At 41.4% G+C, this 27,316-nt stretch overlaps 1 protein-coding gene across 2 annotated transcripts in view; it reads right to left on the bottom strand.

The window, feature by feature from the left end:
• etv6 (ETS variant transcription factor 6) overlaps positions 1-27,316 on the bottom strand; it is a 64,294-nt gene that overhangs the window by 22,009 nt on the left and 14,969 nt on the right. The window contains exon 3 of one of the 2 annotated variants that reach the window (XM_060902884.1): positions 1,640-1,804. In XM_060902884.1, coding sequence (XP_060758867.1) covers positions 1,640-1,804 — 165 coding nt within the window. The remainder of the gene's footprint in view (positions 1-1,639; positions 1,805-27,316) is intronic. The other variant, XM_060902885.1, reaches the window with a different exon arrangement.

The raw sequence follows: 27,316 nt of genomic DNA, 5'->3' as shown, positions 1-27,316 counted from the left end.
TTGAAGATTGCTGTACACCAACGCAACCCATCTAACTTGAAGGAGTTGGAGCAGTTTTGCCTTGACGAATGGGCAACAATCCCAGTAGCGAGATGTGCTAAGCTAATAGAGACCTATCCCAAGAGACTTGTAGCTGTAATTGCAGCAAAAGGTGGCTCTACAAAAAGTATTTACTTTTTTTTTTTTGGGTTGGGGATATACACACTTATGCACACTCCAGATTTCTGTTTTGTCATCTTATTGTTTGCATCAAAAAATAAAAAATTAATAATAATTTCACCTTTAAAGTGGTCAGCATGTTGTGTAAATCAAATGGTGCCAACACCCCAAAAAATCAATTTTAATTCCAGCTTGTAATGCAACAAAACAAGACAAACACCAAGGGGGATGAATACTTCTGCAAGGCACTGTAAATCTCAGCATGCTGCTCGTATTATTTTAGGCTGATTCATATACATTTGCTGATAAGGTTAATGAGAAGGAAGCGTAGCTTGCTAGTTAAGACTTAAGATGACCTTTTATAACACTTTGCTAAAACGCATAAGAAATTGTTAACTTTTTAAACCGGGTCCAAGATTTCATATCTTAAGGATGTGTGCTACTTTCTCGGTTTGCTGGTAAAGGGTCGTGCTAACCATTAACACCTCAACATGTCCGTTTGAAGAGAAGAAGTGAGAAAAGAAAGTATTAGTGGCTTACAGACCGTGTGAACCCAAGCTTACCCACATCCCACAACAATTTTACAGTCAAGTGTTTAGCTCAACACGCTGGCAAACATTCACAAACAAAAGCTAACCGACACTGCATGACTGTCAAAAATAAACAGATGGCTTATGGCATGGAACTTGGACCATAGAGACTACTTTTATGATTCTGGCTTTGGGCACGATATATAACTGATTATGCATGAATAACTATGAATAAAACTGGGAGTGAGAAAGGAGCAGGATAGTGTTAGTCCAGGGACAGGATTGAGAAACACTTCAACATCATTCGACGGCATGACGAAGCTTTCCATGGCTTCTGTTTATCGTTTTAAAGCCAGTGGAGGAAGAGGAAAAAAAAAAAAGATGCAAAATAGCTTCATTTATGGAACTTCCTCCTGCATGGTGTCTTATAAAAAACTTTTCTTGAGCCTCTTCCAGCAACTTCAAGGAAATGCTTCTCATAAAGGAAGTCAGCATATGCAACACGCACACAAACAAAGCAAAATACCTTTCGGTTCTCTGTTTCTGGTCAGCTTGTTGCTGGAAGGGAAATTCCTAGTTCTACCAGGTGACAGTTGTGGCTAGATTAACACTTCCTTATCAAACGTTAGCCAATTTTTAACTTCCTCTCGCACACTACGCAGACACAAAACTCAGGCTTCAACCACTAGTGCTTTCTATTGTGTCTTTAAAGCTGTGCTCAGTTAATAAAGTTTATTTCACATGCATCTCTACAGTACGTGTGTAGTACAGTAACGGTTTAAAGATTACAACACGGCACACTCACTGAAACGCATCACAAAAATACCCTGGGAGACGTGTCCAAACCAAAAAAAAAATAATAATAATAATAATAATAATAATTGCTTTGCTCTCTGACGTGACCTGCATGCGTGCGTGCGTGTATATATACACACACGTGCAAGTGTCACCTGAGTGGGGTGAACGGTAGCGGAAATCCTCCTTGGTGAGCAGCAGGAGGGCTTTACCGTTCATCTGGAAACTTCCGCTGGAGATGGGTCGGAGAGCGAACTCTCGCTCAGCCCAGCGCAGCCACTGAACGACATCCTCTCTGCTCCAGAACACAGGCTGCAGACCTGAACATGGTGACAGGACCACAGGAGACACAAACGTTTATTGACCTCCTATCAGCACACGTGCACACACACAAAAAAAAGGCTTGATTAATATGTGTAGATTGAAAAAAAAAAAAAAAAAGGAAACTTGCTACACAAGCAGACACGAAACGAGAGAGACTGAAACAGGTGAAATTGTGTAACTGTACATATAATTTACACGATATAGTAACTAAAAACAGTAGATAATACAAAGAGAATACATTTATTTTAACTTCATTTCACAAGCCCAGCAATTTCTGAACACCTTTTTTTTTTTTTATCCCTTATGCTGTATAAATGTTGATCCAATTTAAAAAAAAATATATATTCTTTATTTTCTAATGTAAATATAATTCATGTGCTTTTCTGCAAGAACTCGAATGATTGATGTGACCGAGGGAAGCAGCTTTTTGTTTTTATGTGCCAAAGATCAGTAACATGAATAAAATGGGCAATGGTTCAACGGTGGGCTCAGAGTTACTAAGCAACAGGTCAGGGGTTCACCACCAAGCTGCCACTGTTGGGGCCCTTGAGCAAGGCCCTTAACCCTTTCCGCTCGAGGGACTACCCTGTGCCCCGACCCCAGCTTCCCAACAAGCAGAGATATACAAAGAAAAGAATTACATGGTGCTCTAATGTATACAGAAACAAAAGGTTTCTTCTTCAGATTAAAAAATAAATAAATAAATGAATTAAAAACCACACAAGAATGCTCCGAGAGAATAAATATTCCCCACTGGCAACCAGCGCTCGAAACTAACGGTGTCCCGACGTCCCGGGGACCATAAAAAATGTCATCGGGACACAAAATTATCATATCTGGGACAATCCCGGGACAATGGAAAAAAAATAGATCTAGAAAAAAAGTTCTACATTAATATTATTTACAAAGCCGTAACACATACGTAGACATTCACCTAATTTGTCAATTTTAATTTTAAAACGTTAACAGGGAAAAATACATTAGTAGCTACACTTTCGATGCACCTGCATCCGTAGGCTACAGAGCAGCGCATTCTGTTCTAGAATCTTCGGCCGGAGTCCGCATTATATGGACTTGGAATAGAATTGCTACCGCACACGCTGCGCCGACTCTTGCCAGAACAAAAATGCTGAAGTGGTTGAAGCGGACCGACCGCGGGGAAGAAACTGAAAGCCCAGACATAACGTCTCCGGGACCTTCAGGATCCAAAGTGCCATCGCCTGGTCTGCAGGCAACGCTAGCAACTGAATGAACTTAATGAACACTGTTAGACACGTTATATAAAACAACAGGAATGATGTGGATGATATTGACGGAAGATACCGTTCAACAGAATAAGTGAGTTTTCTTGGTGTCTTTCTAGTTCAGAAAGTTTAGTCAGTCAGCAGCACAACTAGGCTCGGACCTGGCACTATGTTGATGTTGCTAACATTTGCACCCACGTTTCGGCAGCGAAAGTTCATAAAATGGATAACGGTAATGGATAATGGAAAGTTCATAAAAATGGATAACGGTAATGGTGAAAATTATAAGTTGGCCTTATAAGTGCCAGATATTCAAGGTATAAGTAGATGAAATGAACATAAAAGGGGTCTTATTTTCAACTAAAGTGTACTGCAGATGTAGGGAGTTGAAACATTTTCTGAATGAGCTAGTTGGCCCCTTTAAATAAACGGGTATCTATTCATACAGTGAGATCGCCAAAGTTTAATAAACTGAAAATGCAATAACTGTAATTTTGAAGTAGATGATGTATAGGACATGTGTCACTTGTGTCTTGTGACTTATTGTAAAAATGATATAAAGGGTTCAAAATCACATACTTACAAATATAATAGTAACTTCATATGATAATATTAACCACTGGTTATTTCAGAGAGGAAAAAAATGGGGACACTATTGCTTCCATTCGGGACAATACAACACAGAATTCGGGACCACTGGGGGACACAAAGAAAAAAAGTTAATTTCGAGCCCTGCTGGCAACTGTGCCATAACTCGTAAAATGCGACCGAATTGAACAAAATTGCAATATGCGCATTACCGACATATAAACAAAGAATCCTGTGAAATTCCTCCAAAGATTGAGAGAGAGGAGTTGATTTCAGAAGGGGAGTACCCTTCCTGGGATGGATGGGCGGACATCGCCATGACATAATCCCTCTTTGGGTCTTTCGACCAGCGGGGGATTAAAAAACACCCCACAAAAAAAAAAAAAAAAAAAACCACCCACCCACACATGGAATTTAACCACCTTTTATGATTTGACATACTTTTAAGTCAGTATCACATTATTATTTGCTTTTTATATAATATTTTCTTTGACACTGCTGTTACTTATTGTACTTACTGTTAATTATAAATTTGTAAATTATTTTGGGAGATTATTATTATGCAAATCCTGGCTTTTAAAACTGGGACACGAGGGAAGTGCATATTCAAATGGTTACTAAAAGTTACTGTAAACCATGCAGCACACCAGACAATGAGGTGCAGCTCCTTTATGCCACTTTTCCATCAGCCGAGATCCTCTTTTTTGTCTGGGGAATTTGTGCAGCTCCTTCCTTACCAATGAAGCTCCATTCGGTGTAGATCTTTTGAATATTTTGTTCCTTACTGACAGCAGGTAAACAAAACAACTCCCAGCTAATTACAGCTACAATCTGATTTGCAAGGCACAATAAAGGAGAACCTTCAATCACCGTTTATTATATTCCCGCAAATGGATATCTGAACCATCCACAGCAGTAACGATAATATAACTTATAATAACACGAGTAATAAATATCAACTTCATGCCTATTGGAAAGCAGACAGACAATCAGGCTATATGTAAATGTAACTAACGTTGCATGGGCTGCATGCATCAGAAAATCCCTCCATCTTTAAAGTGCTAGTCTTATGAAAATGACACCTTACAAAACTAGACATGTTAAATAGTTTGTCTACATTGTATTTTAATACGAGACCAGGAACATGTTCTATTTAGCTGGTAAAGTTTGGCTCTTTGAGTCCACCATTACACGAATGCGTTCCTGGCAAGTTATTGTTAATTCAGAGGAAGAAGTGACCTCATATGCGCAACGCTTGAAAGTTTGTGGCATTTCTGGCTTCATCTGCTTTGTAAAGTGAAGCACGTTTAACAATTACTTTTTTTTTTTAAATTAAAAATTATGAGTGATTCCACGCTTATGGGTACTGAAATGGGGACATGAACTTGTTTTTAAAAATTCACCTAAAACCATTTCTTTTTTTACCATCAGGTCACAAAACATGTAATCTTTAATGAATGATATGTTAAAAGATAACTTTAATTTTCTGAGATGTCATAAAAACATATTTATATGCCAAAGTCAAGCCTATGAGTTCCGAAATGATGTCTGTTACATTACTTCTGTTACGATTGTCCATCTCGCGTCTGTTACAAATTAATTACAATCTAGCTCTATACCATGTTAATCTTATTGAAAGAATGTGTATGTTTATTCTACTACACATGTTTATTAATTATATTTGCTAAAACATCACCTTCCTATGTTTCAAAAAGTAATTCTACATTGTTAAAATTGAGAATATATATGTCCACAACACTTCTGTTACGTTCTGACTTTGGCATATAAATATGTTTTTATTACATCTCAGAAAATTAAAGTTATCTTTTAACATATCATTCATTAAAGATTACACGTTTTGTGACCTGATGGTAAAAAAAGAAATGGTTTTAGGTGAATTTGTAAAAATAAAGTTCATGTCCCCATAAGCGTGGAATCACTCATATATATATATATATATATATATATATATATATATATATATATATATATATATATATATATATAAAAATGCCTCCTAAGGTGTGTCATTCAAGGCTGTTCAAGTGTAGCAGCTGATTTAAAAAAAAAAGCCGAGCTTAGATCCATGATAGCCCAAAGTCAGCAGGACACTTATGGAATAAATGGGTTCGATTTGTATGGACAAAGAGGTAACGTCAAGCCGACAGGATGGTTTGGTGTGTGCTCCATATATTTATGAGGCAAATTCACATAGAAGGATTTGCGCGACGTCTGGTATGCGGAGCAGTTCCTACCGTATGATCTGGAAACAGACGTCAGAAGCGCCATCCCAAAGAGCAGAGATCTCACCGCCGCACACTAATGGTCGAGCTTGTGTTTAGTCTGTTGCTTGAATTTATTAGTTGTCCTTAGTCAGATCAATAACGTTCTCAGGTAGTTTCTATGCGGCCAAATATAACACTTAGATAGACGACAGACAATTACTGATTTAAAAATCAAACATGCTTATTCACTCTGAGTCACTTCTTCATCCTTGTTGTCGTAAAGTTGTCGGTTTACAAAAGAAAGCAGTAGCGCTCATGACATCACACATGCAGCGCCGCTGACCAATAAATCGCTGCGATCTAATGGAGGACAAGCTTTAAGTGATTTTTGGAACAGAATTCTGACGTTTTTTAAAAAAATAAGAATTAAAAAAAAAAAAAAAAAAAAAACACCTTTGTCGAACAAATTTATCCATTGGTGAACCTTACAACCTATTTGAGCATATCACACACACAACCTGGGATTTTATGATCTCATTTTCGTAAGACTAGCACTTTAACAAGGTGTTTAAAGACCCACTGACAGTCATTTCGTATTAATTTTTAAACAAACAATATATGACTCCAAAGATAAATTCTGGTTTTAATTCTTGGTTTAACTGTCCGTTTTAAACATCAGAAGTAATTTTAAATTTCGCGCAGGGAGATTGACCTGGATATGAACTGGGCTCATTCAGAGATGCCGGAAGTGACGTCACATCAGTGTGTCGTTTTTGTTTACAAGTCACTATGTTGGTTCAGTTCTCACAAGTCTTGTGATATTGAGCTGTGGTTTTGTTGTGATTTCCTTGCGTGAAAAAGTTAAATGGCGTCTAACCGAAAAGGGATTATATGTGTGGCTTACAGGCCTCTGCATGCTCTTGCGACAAGGCTTTCGCAGATAGCTTTTCGCAGACAGTTGTAATTTATTGTTGAGCGGGGGAATAGGCGTGCGCGATGTTATTCACCGGCACAACGCAAGGGGGGCGAAGTCACTAGGAGTAGTTGGTGGGTGTGGTTAGTGGAGTGTTTATCCTCCGGTTACTTATAATGACTAGAACTTTTTTTTTTTTTTATAATGACTAGAACTGGAGTCGTATAGATGTACGTACTTCCTCAATCAACCACTCTTCATGCTGCTCCATCTTCGCTCATGTTTTTAAAAATGCCGGTCGTGAAAACAAAAACCGGGAAAGTAGGGAAGTGGAAGTGCGTGTACAGTGGGTAGAGTGGACCAATCAGAGCCCTCTTGTCTGCGAGGCTTCTGCGGTGGTCATAATTTTTGGGAGGTGCGCGCAGAGCGTCTGCGAAGGTGGGGGGGCTACGCAGACACTGTCTGCGACACTGTCTGCGAGGACTGGGTTGTCAGCATAAATTGGCCTTACGGGTGTTCTAACACCACGTCGGAAGGAGTGAAACTCCATTCCTTTCCTTGGAAAAAACACCCTGAAATAGCAAAAAAAAAAGTGGGAAAGAAACGTTTCCAAAACGCGTGCAAACTGGAAGTCAACAAAATGGTCACGTCTCTGTTCAGCACATTTCGAGGAGCACTGTTTCACTTTGTCGTCCAGAACTCGAAGAACGTTTGATCCAACTTATCCACTGGTGTTGGAGGAGTCAGCTGTGCCGACGTTGTTTGACAGGCCCGGGCCGAATCAATCTGTCAAAAGAGAAAAACAGATGACAGCAGACCCCCCGAAGGGGCGGTCAAAAAACGAAAGTCCGGTGGTGCCTTTGCCAAAAGAGAACGAGCCAGGGTACGTGGCTATGTGTTGTTATTCAATACATGTATGTTGTTTAAAATTTGTTGTAACGTCACAAATGCGTCTTATACCATTGCAGATTACTTATCAATAGGCCAAAGCAGCTAATACCAGTAATGTACAACAACTGAAAGGCCAATACCTTGTTTCATATATTTAGTTAGGATAATATACGTGTGGAGTGATAGATATAAGATGTCATCCGGCATGTTTTGAAAGTTTGTGAACCCTTTAGAGTTTGATATTTCTGCATAAATATGACCTAAACTTCTGGTAGCTACTGTATCTAACATGATCTAAACAGGAGCTTAGACATGATGTTTTTTGGAGTGGGACCAATAGTGTGACGTGACCAGGACCATATGTTTAAGACATTATGCTGTTTAAACAGAATCTTTAATAGACGTGAGGGCAAACAATCTCGATAGCTTCCCTGCTTCATGTTTTGTTTTCATGCAACCCAGAACGACATACACTGATGTGACGTCACTCGCCCTAGCGGCAAAAACGGGCAAATGGCTCATGGCGCTTGTAGAAGCCGGGGCAAAAAACACAAAATCGGCTCTGAAATTCTTGATTTTCTACAAAGACGACCCTTTATTCAAGTTGAGTTTTGGATATTTTATTTCAAAATACAGCAATAAAACAATAAATACACATATTACGTGGTGTAAAAAGTTGTGTCAGTGGGTCTTTAACTGCATGAGCTGAATTGGTGGAAAACTAGATCATTTCTAAATTCCTGTGATGTTTGGACTAACGTTTGCAAAATGTCTTTTTTTTTTTTTTTTTTTTTTACACACATACACTAGCAAAAATCCAACATCTGTAAAGTTTGCCTTTTAGGACACTATTGGAAGAGCATCATCTTGCTGCACGCTGAAATTGAACTTGATCTTGAACAGGAATACCTGAACACAATGTAGATACAGGTCAAGAGCTCGAGTTAAAATGGGGGAAATGTGACCTGTGTGACTGTGACAGGGTTGTTGGTACTAGAGTGCTGATCTCCTGAGATTCTCACACACAACAGTCTCTATTACAGAATGGCATAAAAAGGGGGAGGCGGGGCGGGACATCCAGTCCGTTCGGTGGGTGTAAACACCTTGTTGAGAGGAGAACGGCCTGACTGGTTCAAGTTGACAGGAAAGCTACGGCAACCCAAAAACAACCACTCGTTACAACCGTGGTGAGCAGAAAAGCATCTCGGAATGCCGAACATGTCCAACCTTAAGAAGTTTGGACCACGCCAGCAGAAGACTGCATCTCCTGAACAGGAATCTGAAGATACTGAATCTGGACAGTTCAAGATTATAAAAAGGCCAGGTGACACTTTTCCAATCTACGAGGTCCGACATGTTGCTTTTCTGCTCAGCGTGGTTGTAAATGGTGGTGTACACATATTGCATGTTTAAATGTGTTTAAGGAAGTAAAAGCAAATAAAAGGAACATTTCATAGAAGCATTTTCAAAATGTAAATTGGTGAAAATGTTGGCACAGCAAGCACACAAGTCAGCTGTCACCACTTCAAAGAATAACAACACACGATTCAGCTGTCACACCACGAGTTGGAAAGTCCTGCACTTCCATATCACTTATACCATGAAGGCTTGTTGGGGGTTCCCCCCACCCCTGCCCATATTTTTTTTTTTTTTAGTAAAACAGGGAAACATCTGCTCTGGAAAAAATAAAACATCTGCACTAATGCATCACCCAGTATTCCAAAGACGGACAGCTACTGAAAGTCGAGAAATTCTGCTACATACCTCAAGTATCTTGTATTTTATTTTTCAACGGTACGCAACTATGCATAACTATCCGAAACAGGTCACTCCCTAAGATTTACCCGATCTTATTACGGTCTTTGGGACTGCTGTCTAAGACAGTTTTGCATGTGTAGCTGTTTCTACATCAACCGGTTTTGCTAGTTAACATTTTAACCACAAACAGAACTTTAGGCCTTTTCCACCTTTACTGCACTCTTTACAAAGTCTATGTTAAAGCTTTAACTCTGATGAAAAGGATTTTAAATTTTTTTCCCCCCTTCAACTTAGGTTATCCATGAAATGGAGCAATTAACATATTTTGGATGTGCTGCTTGCCGTTATTACAGCTGAGACAGAAGCATATGTACAAGTGACTGAACTTCGGAGTCTACAATAACCGTTTTGCACAACATCGCAGTACGCCAAATAGATCACATCTCAACTACAGCTCTCGGACTCAAGAGCCTTGTTGCTGTGCAAGACCAAAAACAGTAAAAGCTTGAGCACAGGCATGAAGGAACATTGATGTCAGAATGACCACAGCAACGTCTCAAGCACATATTATGCAGTACTTGACTGGAGTGTGTGTTCGAGCGCATACCGTATAGAGTGTCTCCAGACACAGAGCGACAAAATCACGGGTCATGCGGGTAGGTTAAATTTGTCAGTGCATCTGCACACAGCCTCCGGAGAGACAGTTAACCACAGGAGGAAGGAGAAGAGAACCCATTCTTAACTTCCCACAACACACTTGAACAGGAAGCCCTGCCTCCTCTTCCCCTGCCCCAGAACAAACCTCCACCATGCAGGCTCTGTTTTGAAACAGGAAGCCCCCTGCAGTAAAGCCGGGTGACGCAGACAGCTTTATCAACAGTCAGCAGCAAGAGGGAGAAGACATGAACAGACAGGAATAAAGAAAAAGATGGAGCGAGCACTGCACTAAGACACACAAACTCCAGAAGAAACCATGCTTTTTAAAAAAAAAAAAAAAAATTTCTTGTCTCGTTGTGGTCACAAATGACACCAAAAGCTCAAGCCCCGGCTCTTTAACCCACCAAGGCAGCTACGTGGGCATCTAATCTGGTCTCATGGCATTGCTCTTGCTGTGTGGAATCATGGGAGCTCCGGAAACAGCGCCTTTTTGACTTGTGTTGCCCGGGCAACCTGCAGGCACCAAGGATGAATGGAGGAGATGAGATCACCACTATCTAGTTTCACTGTTGCTCTCGCAACTCCTACTCATACCCACAATTCAGGCATCACACTGCGTGACACGCGTACACACTTACCCTTGCATTTTCTGCGCATGGACCCTTTTCAAATACAAAAAAAAAAAAAATGAACCAGCTATTACTGTTGATTTCCATCAACAAGAAATGAGCCAAAAAAAAAAAGCGCATAAAGGGCACATTTCAATACACATGTAGAAATCAACCAAAACAATAACAAACATCCCGCCTTTTAATATACACCTTTCCGGCTGTTGGCATTAGTGATAAATGAATGGCTGTGAACTGATCAGACATGTTGATGCTGGACTCAAATGACGCAAAGGTATGCTTACAATTCGATTTATGAATGAACGTCTTAAACCGACTCGTCTCATTATAACCGCAAGTTACGCAGGACACTTGAGAAATACTGGAGCCATGTGTTGTGCTTGGCAGGCTGTGTGCCGAGTGACCGCTCTGTATCGAGCGTTTTCCTTTTTCCTTCTCCCCCCCCTCCTTCATATCCTGCAATGACTGGGTGCTTCAAGTCAATAAGGGGTTAATGCTGATGAATCATGATCACTCCCTTTCTGGTAAAGCCGTCCTCTTCAGGAAACATGCAAGAATCACGTAGGTTATGAATCTGATATTTTACAACGTGGGATCAGTACAACATGCTGGATCTGCATTGCTGAACTGAAACACAACTTGGACGGATGCACTTTTGAAAGAATCATTCAAACCTATTGTCCCATTCAGTGATTTGAATTGACATTATTATAATAATAAAGCACCAATGAGTCTTCTTCGCAATAAACACAATGCATTATTACAAAATCATTTGTATTATAACCTGTGTATAAATAACGTGGAAATGTTCTTACCATCAACGATTATTCATAGAAATGTCTGTTCTTGTTCATGTTCCTTAGGATCGTGCACTGTCTGAAGCTACTGGAAGCACAGATCCTTTCATAAATATTTAATAATATTGGCTGGCGTTGAGTGGTATATATCAGATATATTCCATTCAGCTAGCATGATACTGAACGAGTCGAAGATGAATATCTGATATACTGCTAAAAAGCCATTATTATTATTCACACTTTTCCAGTTTTTCAATGTCCATTGGTATGTTTTTCTCTTGTAAATCAGAGGGGAACTGTCAGGGCCTTCGAGGTCTTCAGAGAGGACAAACATATCAGCATTTCAAAAAGTTATATTTAATTAACTTCATTATTTAATTGTAATTAATCTCTTAATTCACCTTCATTTTCTATCAAATGTGCTTCAGAAATGAAGGGGTTACTGTCCTGAAAACATTAAAATCGAGTTATCCAATGAGACGTGCGTGTTTGTCGTCTCAAAGCTGAGAAGAGTTTAGAGCTGCTCACTCATTGGTTAAGACTTCATTGCCGGGACACAAGGCCATGGCAGTGCATGTTTATATAGGAAGTGGCAGATGAATTAACCAATCAGATTGATTTATAGTGTGAGGAACCAAAATTTGATCACTCTTGATGTGAGCTTAACCACGAGTCGTTCATCAGTAGTGTTACCAAATGCTAATAAAGCGGTAAAGCCAGTGCTATCGAGAGCAAGTAGCACAGGATAATGACCGAGAAACTAAGATTTCTGTCTCCAGACTCTTCTTCTACGCAGCTCGCCACAATATTTTTTCACTCAGATTTAAGTATTCATTTCCCTCTGTAATTTACTGAGTTACTTTTAAAATCAACATCGACAGCTACACACAATAGTGCGACTTGGCAGCCTGCCGCTAATCCCTTACAAAATCCTTTGCCCTGTTTATTTTTTTTGGTGTCTGGCTAAGTTTTGGCTGAGCTCAAGTCCCAGCTCTAATAAGAACAGTTCACCACTGCTTGTAAATATGCATGAAGAATACCTAATGAAGTTTTGGTCACCTTTTGGGTGTTTAACAAGTCCCTCTCTTTCCCGGCAAACAAAAATTCTTGTGCGCATGCGCGGCAGAAAACTCTTTGGATATTTGCATCAGCTCCGATGTGTGACGTCATGTTTTGACAACTGTGCAATATCGTAAACCATATTGCACGCTCATTCTCCATTGGGTAGAGTGACATAATACACATAGGATAAGCAATATGCTAACACTATTGCATTCTATCAAACCAGATGAATGAAACCCACTAGAAGGGAATAGAACACATTTTTATCCCATCGAAAAAGTGTCCTTTATGTATAATAGTTCCCGATATTTCACCCTGATGTCACTCCCAGTGTTTTCCTGTGGACTAGACGCATGTTGTCAAAATGGTGAACCGGTTCACTCACCTCACTCACTATCCAGTTTAACGTCACGTAAAACACCACCAGTGTGTTGGACACTGCATGGCAAGTCCGTAATTCCTTCTTCCAGAAGTCCCTGCCTAAAGCATCTTTGGGTGTAAGGCACCACTTCTTGAGGTCCTGGTTGACCAGCTTACACCAGGTCTTGCAGGGGCAGCCCTTTTCCTTGATCCATCCATCTGCTGGGACATGACCCTTCCAATACAAGAGGTGGTCCAACAGACATGGCCAAACCACTGTAGGTGCTTATATCGAAGGTCAGCATCAAGCTCCACTAGGCCAAAGTTTGTGACGAAGACAGCTAGAGCTGGCCACATCAGGCTTCACACCACACCTCCATCTCAGCATTGCTCTCTTGTTCCTCTCCAGGTGCTTCATGTCCACGCTACTCAGAGGCCAACTCTCACTAGCGTACAGCATAGCACTCCTTACGCAGCAGCTGTAGATGCGGCCACGAGTATGGAAAGCAAAACTCCAGCATGACTAGAGGGGGAGCAATTCTCTGAACTTTGCCCAGCCTGCTCTGGTTCTCATGATCGTGGCTAGCTCACATCCTCCACCAGGGCATAAGGTGTCCCCAAGGTAACAAAGAGTCAACTGCATCTAGGACATGTTCACCAACAGGAACCTGGTTACAAAGCCTGGCATCAATTGGACAGGCAAGACCAAGACATCTGCTGCACCTTAAGGATGGGTCTGCAGAGAGTCTGCCACAGATGCTGGTACACTTCTTGTGCACCCAGTGTTGACAACCATTACAGAAGATAGAGTTGCTGCCTACGCCTTTCCTGCAGACAGCACATGGGTATTAACCAGAGCCCCTTAAGGTGTTAAAGTTTGGACCAGATATCAACACTGGTTTTGGCCATATTCACACAGTCTTTTAAACTCCATGCCATTCTTCCACAGCAGAACCTTCTCGAGCTCCTCTAGTATCTCAGCTATGATTACAAGATCATCCGTATATAGAAGTTCCCAGGGAGCACCAGAGGCAAAGTCACTTGACAAAGCTTCAAGTACGATAACCGAGGACTCAGCACTGAGCCTTGGTGAACACCAACTTTCACCCTGAAGTCATCACTAAAGGAGTTGCTGATCCTGACTCTGCTCTTAGCATTGGCATACATCACCTGGACTGTTCTCACCATCCACTGTGGAGCTCCCACATGCCTCAAGGCCCACCACAGAGCTTCACGGGGCACACAATCAAGGCCTTTTCAAGGTCAACAAAAGCAAAGTACAAACTCCTCTCCTTAGCCAAATACTTTTCCTGCAGCTGTTTCACAGGGAAGTCATCACTAGTTCCTCTGCCTGTTACAAAGCCAAACTGCATTTCATTTATGTCCACAATGCCATACAACACTTTCTCCGGCACCCTTTCAAAGCCTTTTAGGCAGTGCTCCATTAGCTTCAAGTCCCAGTAGTTTCAAGTCCATGGCGTCACCCTTGCCCTTAAACAAGTTTGACGTAACATCTCTCAGTAGGGGGCGGCACGGTGGTGTAGTGGTTAGCGCTGTCGCCTCACAGCAAGAAGGTCCGGGTTCGAGCCCCGTGGCCGGCGAGGGCCTTTCTGTGCGGAGTTTGCATGTTCTCCCCGTGTCCGCGTGGGTTTCCTCCGGGTGCTCCAGTTTCCCCCACAGTCCAAACTGGTGACTCTAAATTGACCGTAGGCATGAATGTGAATGGTTGTCTGTGTATGTGTCAGCCCTGTGATGACCTGGCGACTTGTCCAGGGTGTACCCCACCTTTCGCCCGTAGTCAGCTGGGATAGGCTCCAGCTTGCCTGCGACCCTGTAGAACAGGATAAAGCGGCTAGAGATAATGAGATGAGATGTCTCTCAGTCCACAGGTATTTTCTCCTCAGCAACTATGGCATTCGCAAGCCTGGTGACAAGGGGACAGATGTCATCAACGGAAGCTTTGAACATTTCAGCAACACCACCAGATGGGCCAGGAGACTTACCGGGCCTCATCTTGTTTATAACCTCTGCAACCATTTCACCAGTCATGAATATAGGGGGACCGGCAACAAGCTCAGCAGGGCGCCAAGGGAACTCAATGTTGAGAAGACGTTCATAGTGCTCACTCCATGCCCTTTTTTGTCATCACTGCTGAGAGAGATTGCCCTGATCATCTTTAATGCAACCATCACCCACGATGTCCTGGTGCTCCTTTTTCAGTTCAAAATTAAAACCCTTGATTAACTTGTGTATTTTTTTGTGTCTGTGTCCATATAACACAAAGAACATTACACAGTAGTGTGAAGATATCAAGTTTCTCTTCATGTTCCTTTCACTCACTCATATGTTCACCACTCAAAGATAAACTTCATATCTTCGTACCACCATGTTATATCCTCAGACTATATATAAAATCTCTTTAGGAACTTCTGGTCTATAATCACAAAAATAAACCTGTCTGAAGCAGGATCTGACCAATCACACACAAAACTATACACGGCAGGTCAAATGTTTTTGAACACCAAATTCATGTTTAATGCCATTGATTTATAAAAAAAAAAAAAAAGTTACGTACCATAGGTTAACTTTTACAACTGGTCATGTTCATAGCTTAAGTTTTGCTTTGCAAAAGTATTCATCCCCTCGGTGTGTTGTGGGTTCCCCCCCCTTCCTGTTTGCTGCATTCCATCCAGGAATTAAAATAAATTTTATGTAATGAACCCAATATTTATAAAAATCTCCACACGGTCCAAAGTGTTGAAGTGGAATCAAGAAAGGACTGGAAAAAAGGGAAGAAAAAAAAAAACACCCCTGAAAAACAATGATATATTTCATTCAACCCCTGCCATGAAATCCCTAAACAAGATGTGGTCCGACAAAGTAACTCTAGAAGATATAATTAGTGGGTTGATTGCACTCAAATGGACTTTAGTGTCAAATGATTGGTCACGTGATGTCAGTATAAATGCACCTGCTCTGACACCCCCCACCCAAGTCTGCAACACCTCCAAGCAAGTAACATGACCAAGGAGCACTCCAAACAGAAGTATAGATCAGGGTTGGGTTACACACACCACCATTAAGTCCAAGGGTGTGAAAACTTTTGCAAAGCACTGTAAATATGGTGTGATCATGTTTCAATACACAGTCGTAAAACATTTCATGACACCTTTTCCTCAGTTCAATTTTCAAGTATTTAAAATGAGGCAATTGAAACAAACGTGCCAAAACTTTAGGGTGTTCAAAAAAATTGGCACTCTACCTCAACACCTAACAGATTTACGTTGCCGTTTCTATTTCAATTATTTATTTATTATGGCCTTATTTGTATATTGTCTACATTTTGGGTAAAAAGAACCTGGCGTTCTTAAGCTTAACCTTAATCAGGGGATCGGTTTTGATCACGTGTTCAGGTTAAGGTGAAAGCAGGAGGGAAAGCTTTTGAAGCATATGGCATATCGGACAGCTTTATATCTTTTTAAAGCACATCCCCAGCCAGTTTTTTGTTTTTGGAGGAATGTAACTGTCTATCCTTCTGTCTCTCCGTCTTCCTCTCAAACATGTGGAGTTGGTTTTGAGCAGGAAGAGGCTGCATTCGTTTTCTGACCGTTGGCATGTGCGAACAGTTTCCCTTTCACAGTGAGGGGGAGGAGGGGAAAAGAAAAAAAAAAAGGCAGTGCTTGGTCAGGAAGCACAGTCTGCCCACTCAGGAAATTCCTGAGGATGAGAGCAGCTTCCAGGCACAGGAAATTTCCCCTTTCAAAAGAGTGTGTGTTCACATAAACACACACAGACATGTACATGCACGATTCTCTAAATCAGTGGTTCTCAAACTGACGGCCGGAGACAGACAAAAAAAGGGCTGTAAAGCCTAACCAGTGGGTCTGCCTTTTGTTTTGTTTTTTTTTCCTCTCGTCTTACAGTGGTGGAAACGTCCACACACTTATCAAAATTATACTTATAACCGAGTTATCGTACTTATCCTATTAGACTAATGTCTTAACTTGGAGTTTAATCCAAAACCTCAAAAATAAGTAGGCCTACAAAAAGAGTCAACTTGGCCTGAATGTCTCATGTCAAAGGAAAATTCAAAGGGGGGGGGGGGGGGGGGGGGGGGATGACAACACACCCCTGTATGTCTGGAATAAAATATTGGGAATGTTACTGTACAAATTTAAATAATGCTGCTCACAAAAATCCATACTGAAGGTCTGCAGAATTTTATAAAATCACTGTTAAAGTGCATATTTACCAGCTCTGAGCCTCTCCACCCACTGCTTAATTCTCAAAAAAAAAAAAAGCATTTCAGACCCCCGCTCAAGGGTGGAGCTTGGGGAAGATGGGCTGCCCACTTCTGATTTGAGGGCATTAACTTTTTTTTTTTTTAATTTAAAAAATAATTCATGATGGAGAAGTACCAAACAGTTGACTCTACATCAGCATCAGCCTTGAAAGGTTCAGGATGATTATGGCCCGGTCCCACAATACCGATAACTATAAATAAATGGGTCCCCTGTAGTTCATGTGGTCGGTGCTCACACCAGACTGATCGTGATACCTAGAACCCAGGTCTGGGTTTATCCAGATCAGCAAGATTGCTTCTGGAGCCATTTTTCCAGGCCTGAACTGGTCCGATGTTTTATCGGATCAGATCCGGTAATTGTTTACATGTGACGTTGTCGGAGCACGTGCTGTTTTGTACATCCTTGTTGTATTATAAAAGGTCACAGAATACAAAAGTGTAATAAAAAAAGCACGGATCTTTTATTCATGTATGTGATTCTGTTAAATCTCAATAGTAAATTAATAAACGTAAATGCAAGCAAGATATTTTAATTATGAACTTTGGCAGTTGCATGCATTTATTTCCCTGAGTGTCAGGACCAACCGATATATACCCTGTCCACACTAGGGGTTTTGTACAGATACGAAACTACTTTCGTACCGCAACACCTGTCCACACTAGCAACTATACTGGTACTGTAGCGGTATAACTATCGGTACGAAACCCACAAATGTATGGGTTTCGTACCGGTACAGTAGCGCTTCGCTGTAATGTGGACAGATGAAGCGGCTCTGTATTGATACAAATATAATGCGCATGCGCAAAGTCACACACCTCAATCGATGTCTTCGCTGAATAAAATAGTGAAGAACGGAGATTCGTTTGTTTCTTTCTCAACTGCCTCGCACGTTTTATACGATTCGACTGAATAAATGACCACCAGAAATACAGACTGTACATTGACAACAAAAAGCACACACACGCTGTTTCATCCGTACGGAAGCCGAAAGAGGCCCTTCATATAATCCTTTTTTTTTTCCATTCACCTTGTTATCCCGAGATAACGACATAATTAATTCAGGATCTCGAGAAAACACCACAACTAATTCGAGATCTCGAGAAAAACAAACAATTATTTCATGATCTCGAGTAAACAGCTGAGAAATGGTTCATTCAGGTGCGCCAAGAGACTTGTGATATGCGACTTTGGGGCTATTTCTCATTCTGTATAGACGCAACTTTGGTCATTAGAATGTCTGGAATAACCGATCACCTAATAAGGCAATATTTTGATCAGGGGTTGACACGGAGAGATTGCATTAAGTCTTTTAATAAGGGATAATTTCAAAATTAGTCCGCGGCACCTCCGCAGAAGACTGGCCCGGCTTCGTCTCTACCGACGGAGATACAGTGATCCAGCTGAGATCATGAAATAATTTTGTTTTCTTGAGATCTCGAAATAACGGATGCCATATATTCTAGGAAGGAAGTTACTCGGTAACCACGGAAACATTTCGGGCACGCGCATTTCAACTACCGTGAAAGAAAACTGCAAACATTTCTCGCTAGTGTGGACAGATGCACTAAACCGTACCGGTATACTTTGTATCGATACAGTTATACCACTTTCGTACCGGTATAAGTGTGAACACAGCAATAGTTGGGATTATAGGTGTGGTGTTTCTGCTCCAGACTGGAACTACATTCAGGTATAGGTACAGTCTGGGTGAGATTTGCTGGGGGGGATGGTGGGGATCATATCCCCCTCTGGTTTTTATCTCTGCTGAAAAAAAATCCTCGGGGACAACCCCGTCAATAAAACAAACAAGCCAAAAAAAAAAAAAAGTTGACATGACAGGCATGTTGTGACACAGTTTTCTATGGTCTACATTGCACTCACTTTCAAAATGACCTGAAGTGGCAGCTTCGATGTTCACGAACGTCCCCAGCAAATAGATACATTGTAGATAATAACAATATCTTTGCGTTCTATGCAGGGATGCAAACAGCGCGCCTTTTGGCGGATGCCGCCTTTTTCACAGCCGATTTTTTTTTTTTTTGGGGGGGGGGGGGGGGGGGGCGTTGGAGTGTCTGATTATAATTTCAAAGTAAATTCTGTATTAAAATTACTAAATAAGCAAATCCGTTACAGTCCATGAAACAGGAAGTATAAGGATGAGAAAAAAAACAGTTTAAATCGGAAAGCTACGCACAACGTGAACTGCGCCAACAGAGCAAACTGTTCATTTAATATTCATGTATTTTAGTGATTTTCGAGTCACTGTCCATTTAATCCGGAGGGAGAGAAACATCACAGCAACGCGACAAGCAATGCGAACTTTGTGTTAGTGTTCGTGTATTTAGTCAGAGAGATAGGAAGATGAATTTACCATCTCTGGTTTAGTGTTCGTTTTCATTTAGTGTTATTCATCTGATATCATCGGATGTTATTGAGCTGTTAGCCTACTGTTACCTTAATTTTGTGACGTTTCATGATTTAAAAAAAAAAACCATCCCCCCTTCTGGTTTTTTGACAAATCGCACCCTGGGTACAGTCATAGTTGGAGTTACAGGTATAATTAAAATCGGTGTTGTGGGACTGGGCCCTTAACCAAGAGATGGTGTTTTGAGCCATTTTTCCAAGCCAAAAACTTTACCATCTTTATATATTTAAAAAAAAAAAAAAAAAAAAGCTTAATAAATTATAAAAAAAAAAATAATAATAATAATAATAATTGGGAAAATGACCATTTTTACACCAGCATTGATGCATTTAATCACACTATGGTTGCATTAATTATTTTACAGTTCAACACACATTTAGCATGCAGTACCTCTTTTCGGGGACTCTGGCCACAGAAGGGTTGATCTACATGATCATTACAGCCCATCAATTGCTCCTCAATCCTGTGAAGTTTAACTTCCTGCACTTGTGAATTGTATTCGGTTTAATCCAGAGCACTTTCTCTTTACGGTTAAATAATGGTAAACTATTTTCGGTCAGTCGATACATCCTCCTGCTTTCTGATCCCTCACCAAACTGGTTCATTTAGATTTCGACTCTGATGGAGCTATTCGATTCAGCACACTACGCATCATCACTGAGCATTATTATAATGTCTACAGTGAACGTCAAGTAGCGTACAGTCTGTTCTGATACTCAGCCAATCCCCCCCTCCCCTCCCCTCCCCTCGGCATTGCATAATTCCATTCAGAAGCAATTAAAACCCATTCAGTCTACAGCCAACTTATGAACTGTGATTAGGTATTAACAGCCTTGTTTAATCTATGGACCGTTACATAATTAAAGTAGTCGTCGTCAGACTTTCCTCATGCTCTTGCCCACTCGTAATAAATCAAATCAATCACTCGCAATACTCAAATGCATTATTAATCAGCAGCTTCCAAGCAGCAGCAGTGACTATTCTGTAAACAGCATTGTACCTGGAAACCAGATCTCTTCATTCACCTAATGTGTGACTCATGATCTAAAGTGAAGCCAAAAAGAAAGAAAGGCAAGAGAAAGAAGAGGAAAGAAAAAAAAACAACACAGACGAGACGGTGTGTGTTTGGTCTTTTTGACATGGTGTCATCTGAAACAGGAAGTGAGTTTGTAGTAATACTTGGTTTATTGAAGCAGGAACACACACACCCCAGTGACACTAAAGCGCTGTCTTAAGTCTAATCTAGACCAATTCACAGTGAAGCCAATGTGCACACACAGAGAGAGAGAGAGAGAGAGAGAGAGAGAGAGAGCAAGCAGGAGGGGTTAAGTGTGAGTGGCATTCTTTCAGGGTGAAGAACACACTGCTCCTCTCCTCTCATCTAATCCACTTCCTCTCCAGGAAGCCAAGAAGGCTGACTTCTGCCCACTCTGCAATTTCCTTTTTCTTTCTATCTCCCCCCCCCCTTCCTTCCTCTCCTTCCTGCCTTGCGCATTCCTCATGACTCCTGGATTAATGAGAGTTCACTCACTCACTCACTCTCTCTCTCTCTCTCTCACACACACACACACACGTTTACATTAAAACCAGAATGTACCACAAATTTAACAGGTTCGAATACAGACGTTTCAAGACAAACAAGAGCCTGACGCAGTCACGTTGTTGCATTTCATTCAAATCTGGAGATCACCAAACATCACACGCGCGTTAATCCGCAACACGTTTGATATGGTTTCAGATCAGGCTCGTGAAGAAGCCTTGCTGAGAAAGAGAAAGAGACCATTCCATCAGTGTCAGGAAGAGAGAGATGGCCTAGAGCCAGCAGCACTTCTCCACAGTTCGTCTCACCCCCCCCCACCCACCCACCCACTTCCTTCCCCACCACCCTAAGCTTTTTCTCTCCTTCTCACCATCTTTCACTCTCCAGGTAAAGTGTCAAGGCAACATTCAATGAAGCAGAGATGCATCATCTAAATTTAAATAAATTTTTTTTTAAAAATGCGAAACGTTTCGGTGCCACTCAGACACCATTATCAAGCAGGTGTTCATAAGCCAAGTTAATGTCAAAACGAATAAAAATAGATTAGCGTCATGCTAAAACAAAAAGCCTGGCCTGTAAGGAGTCCGACTGCACGTTGAGAGTTGGTCTTCTTTCTCGAATGTAGAGCATTTCATACAACAAGCGGTCGAATTTACTCGGACACTAAGACAACGAAAGCTCTTATTAATATCTTTAGATGCAACCCCGTGTGCCACCCTACAGTGTTTACGGATGCTTGAAGACACCTTTATGCTCTTCGACATGCTCATGCAAGCGTCTACAGGTGTAACCGATATAACGCTCATCACATGAGTCACATTTGAAACTATACACCACCTGTTGCTGATTTAGAACCGGTGGTTTTTCCTCTTGCAGCTTTAGCACATCGTTGAGTTTGCGGCTCATAAATACCGGTGGAGTTCTAATGTTTATCTTATTACCCAGATCAGTGGTGTGCACAGACATTTTGGGGGGGCAAGTGCTCTGGGGGGAAAAAAGGGCACTTTTTTGTGCATGTGGAACACCTTATTATAAAAGTCTGAGATTTAACCCTCCTCTTGTGTTCATAATCATATCAAAGTTTTGGGTATTTTTCTGTAGTTCCATCTTTAAAAAGGCTGATTGATAAAGTCTGATCTTCCCGTCACTGACTTGAGTCTCAAGACTGTTTATTCACAGATTTCCGTGAGATCATCTTAAAATTTGTAATGAAATATACACACTCAATGGGCTCAACGGAGCTCTCCTTTATTTGCATAACGGCGTGCATACTAGCATAACGTGATATTCTTAATCATGTTATAAAAACAGGTCGGAATTGATGGAGAGTGGGGTTGCCTCAATGGTTTAGGCTACATTTAAAAATGTTGTTCAGTTTGTTTCTCCATATGGAAAGGGAGCAAATAAGCTGGCAAAGGCTGCCATGTGCAGTTGTTTCTGTATGCGACGGGCTACTTCACGACAAAATAATTACAGCTTGGGCTTAGAGGGCAAACAATACATTTTCACTCGATTCACGTGTTACCTGGCTGGTGGGGCAGGGGAAGAGCTGACTGACTGCCCGATGTGTTGTCTGCGCTACGACAAGGCCGTGGCTTCCAGGACGCTATGCTGCTGCAACCTCACATTGAATGCACTGCACGCTTGTTCACGTGACTCAGCAAGAGAGACAGAGGTCCGGTGTGCGCGCGCGCGCGGAGGGGGCACACATCGGGACATTATTTTCACACACGCTTTTAATGCCGCGGCTTTTCTAAAAGATCATGTCGACATTGGCCTCAGTAAACTGTTTTTAAAAAAAAAAAAAAAAAAAAAGGGCTCTTTTTTGGACAGAGGGCAGAGGGGCAGTAGCCTGGGCCCGCCCATCCTAAGCGTGACGCAACACGAGGGCCTGTTGCGAGCTTAGTCTGGCCAGGCAGGCTATCTACAGCTCTTCCAAGCTTCTGAAAAATCGGGAACCAATCAACTTTGAGCATCTCCAACGGCCCTGGGTAGAGGCGTGTTCAAGGCAGTGACATAGTAGAACTGCGACCGGAAGCCATAGATTGTTTACAGAATCTATGCTGGAAGTGCTTCATTCACTAGAAACATTACGAACATGGAGCAAGTTCTCATTGAAAACGGAGCAAAGAGCAGCCCTGGAGGTATTTATTGAAAGGAAGGACGTTTTCGCCTTGCTCCCGACCGGCTTCGGTAAGAGTTTAATCTACCAGTTAGCCCCGTCGCGTCACATACGTCAGAGGGAAGAGTGATGTGATTGGTTTAAGCTTCGTCACAGCCTTTTCTGGCTTCGACCAGCAGCAAACTGAGGCATTTCAGGGAGGCGGGTCAACCACGGGCTCTGGGAAACGGTTGGGCTTAATATCTTGGCCAGACCAATAGCTCGTAGAGCTTTGCAGTCGCGTTAGCCAGACTAGAGGGGCAGGTGCTTGAGCACCACCTCGTGTCTATCTGTGCACGCCACTGACCCAGATCTTGTAACCTCCTTCTGACGATGTTAGCTGAACATTGGTCCTTGAATGGTACATCTTACAGGCCAAACTTTTTGTTTAACATCACGCTAATCTATTTTTATGCGTTTCGACATTGACTTAGCTTAGGAACGCTCGCTTGATAATGGTGTCCAGGCGGCACTTAAACACCGTGCTCTTTTCCTTAAGTTAAGACACGTTTTTTTCTAGATCTTCACTTAACAACAACCACCTATCTTTACATTATGGCAGCATCAAATACTTAAGCAAACGTTCATAAACAGAAAAATACATGTGCATATCATTTAAAAATACATGAGTATTGTTCTAAAAGGGTTTTTTTTTTTTTTTGGCCAAGTTTGCATAAACCATGCTGTAAGGCCATTCCAGAGAAACAAACGTATAGAACAAACAAACCCTCAGAGTCTCAGTGTTTAAATTATACTTCATATAGACCATAGCCCCTTTTCACATACCGTACGAAATCCGTTAAGGTAGGAGGTAAAAACACTACGGAAGAGAGAACAGAAATCTTACAGCGATTGTGTATTCCCACCTGACCGGATTTATTGGAATGCTACGGCGCACCAAAAAACACGCGAGACTGGATATGCTGTATAATTCACGAGGCAGCAAGTCTACAGCTGGGAAAAGCCCAAGCTGAGACATTAGCTAGTTAGCAACATGGCACGAGTCGAGCTGCATCACGTCTCTGTTGAGCAAGAGAATTCTCTTCCTGTTTCTGAACATGTATTTTGTTCAAGTAAAGGCTATTTAACATTTTTTGCTTATACAGTGGGACCGTTGTATTCACTGACACGTTCAAGCATACAAGCATGACCCCACAAACTACACACCCTGCCACGTCAACCACACACACCTGCTTTCACTTTGGGCACTTAACATAATAATAAAAAACTTTATTTGCCAGGTATGTGAACACACGAGGAATTTGACTCCGGTTTCACTTAGCTCTCTTAGTACAAACATAAAAAGCATAGACAAAAACAAAAAGCTATGTACATGTAGAAGGGTAAAGATATGTATAGACAGCATAGCGCAAGGATGAATTAGTAAATATACAGTGTGCACAGAATGACTGTATGAGTGTGCAGATATCTCATCTCATTATCTGTAGCCGCTTTATCCTGTTCTACAGGGTCGCAGGCAAGCTGGAGCCTATCCCAGCTGACTACGGGCGAAAGGCGGGGTACACCCTGGACAAGTCGCCAGGTCATCACAGGGCTGACACATAGACACAGACAACCATTCACACCCACATTCACACCTACGGTCAATTTAGAGTCACCAGTTAACCTAACCTGCATGTCTTTGGACTGTGGGGGAAACCGGAGCACCCGGAGGAAACCCACACGGACACGGGGAGAACATGCAAACTCCGCACAGAAAGGCCCTCGCCAGCCACGGGGCTCGAACCTGGACCTTCTTGCTGTGAGGCGACAGCGCTAACCACTACACCACCGTGCCGCCCCAGTGTGCAGATATTTCACAGATATTTTACTTGCTTTATTTAAACCCCAGCTTCTGTTAGTTGGTCTTGCGTTTGTTTTTATTTCCCATGCTGATGCGCATCGTGTTCTTCACTTCCACTCGTTTTCATGCCTGGTGTTTTTTGTTGCTTTATTGCTTTATCCTTATCCTGTGTAAATACAAATTTCCATAATTGCATCAGTGTCTGTGCCTCAACCAGGAAAAATTAAGTGAAAACATCAGAATCTCATTCGCACGTGTGAGGAAAAAAAAAAAAAATTCATATTATTTATTAGTGTATTGTATTTTATATTAGTTCCTGTTGCATGTAGTTTATAAATGAAACCATCAATGGTATGCCTGCATGTGTACAATAAATAAATAAATAAAACCAAAGCTTTATATGAGGTTGATTCATATCCATGGTTTCGGCCATCCACGTTAGATCTTGGAACGCGTCCCCCGTGGGTACGGCGCTTCCAGCGTACCTGCCAATGTTTGCTTGTTGGTTTGAGTTTGCCACTGGTTGTTTTACATTGAGGCAGTTTGAGTAGTGCCATCACAAGATCACTACATTATGTCATCACAAGCAACGTCACAAGCACCACAACAGTTAAGGCTGATGGTTGCGATTCCCACTGGAACCATAATAAAGGATTTCCGTAAAGGTTACTAGGTCGACGGGGAAAGGTTACCAATTTTGCTCCCATTCCCAGAGGACACCATTGTAGTAATAATAACAATAGCAATAATATGAGATAATTCTATAGTGCCTTTGACACCCAAGGTCATTTTACAATTTCAAAACAAGCTGCACAATAACAGAAAATCAACAGGTTTCCATTTTTTGTTTTGACTGGGAATGGGGTGCATGACAGGAGTCATGCTTTTAACCTTGGTAGTGCTAACAAGATAGATTTTTGTCATTAAAATGTCATGCCTATGAATCCAAAGTGTCTCCTAGATACAAACCAGCAGAAGGAGAAAATGCACATTCCATGACCAAAAGTATGTGGACACCTGATCGTCACACCTGCATGTGGTTCTTCCCACAACATTTAGAACATGCAATTGTCTTGAAGAGACTGACTTTGGAATGCTGTAACATTACAATTTCCCATCAGTGGAATTAAGAGGCCCAAACCTGTTCCACAATCACAATTCCCCTTGGGCACAAAGCGAGCGCCAGGAAGACAGACAGTGTGCCAAGTTTGGAGTAGAACCTCTTGAGTGTCCTGTACAGAGCCCTAAATCTAGTGGAACATCTTCCTTCCCAGAAGAGTGGCAGTTATTATAATAAGGGTAAACGCCAAGGGACTAAATCTGGAATGCAAGGTTTTTAAAAGCACATTAATATAAGACGACCTTTATCATGCCACAATGGGGAAGTTTCCTGTTTGCAGCAGATAAATACTAAACTAGAAAAGCACTCGGAGAGCGCAGACCTCCGCCAAGAATCCTTTAAAGTGCCATTCCACCATTGGATGTATTCTTTGGCATAAAATACAATACATTTTATGACAACATGACTAGACAGAGAAATCTTTTAGCTTCAAAATGATATATCAAACATAATTTGACAACGACAAGTATATTAATTTTGCGACCAAAGTCGCCTACCCTTTTAATTTCCGCGCGGTAGTGAAACGTGATGTCATTGGCAGGTTCCCCTTCTTGTGTACCACGTGTCGGTCCATTTTTAGACCAGGAAACCCCCAAAGTGAGAGAGTCATTTCTCCTCGTATATGGGGGCCAAAAAAATTGCGAAAAATTGAGTTAATCTTTCAGTTAGCTAGATTTATTGGTATTAGCTAGATTTATTGGTATTATTTTTATCGCGTTCTATCCGCCATTGCTGATATGTGCCACGTCACACGTTACGTGGTACACAAGAAGGGGAACCTGCCAATGACATCACGCGCGGAAATTAAAAGGGTAGGTGACTTTGGTCGCAAAATTAATATACTTGTCGTTGTCAAAAAATTAATGTTTGATATATAATTTTGAAGCTAAAAGATTTCTCTATCTAGTGATACCATTTATATATGTTGTCAAAATATATTGTATTTTATGCCACAGAATACATCCAATGGTGGAATGGCACTTTAAAAAAATCCGGGGTCCAGACGGTGATGGATTGTTACTTGTCACAC

Source organism: Neoarius graeffei, chromosome 21 (assembly GCF_027579695.1).
Source record: "Neoarius graeffei isolate fNeoGra1 chromosome 21, fNeoGra1.pri, whole genome shotgun sequence".
NCBI classification, from domain to species: domain Eukaryota; kingdom Metazoa; phylum Chordata; class Actinopteri; order Siluriformes; family Ariidae; genus Neoarius; species Neoarius graeffei.
The sequence above is the reverse complement of the archived record's forward strand: the minus strand, read 5'-3'. Positions and strand labels throughout refer to the sequence as shown.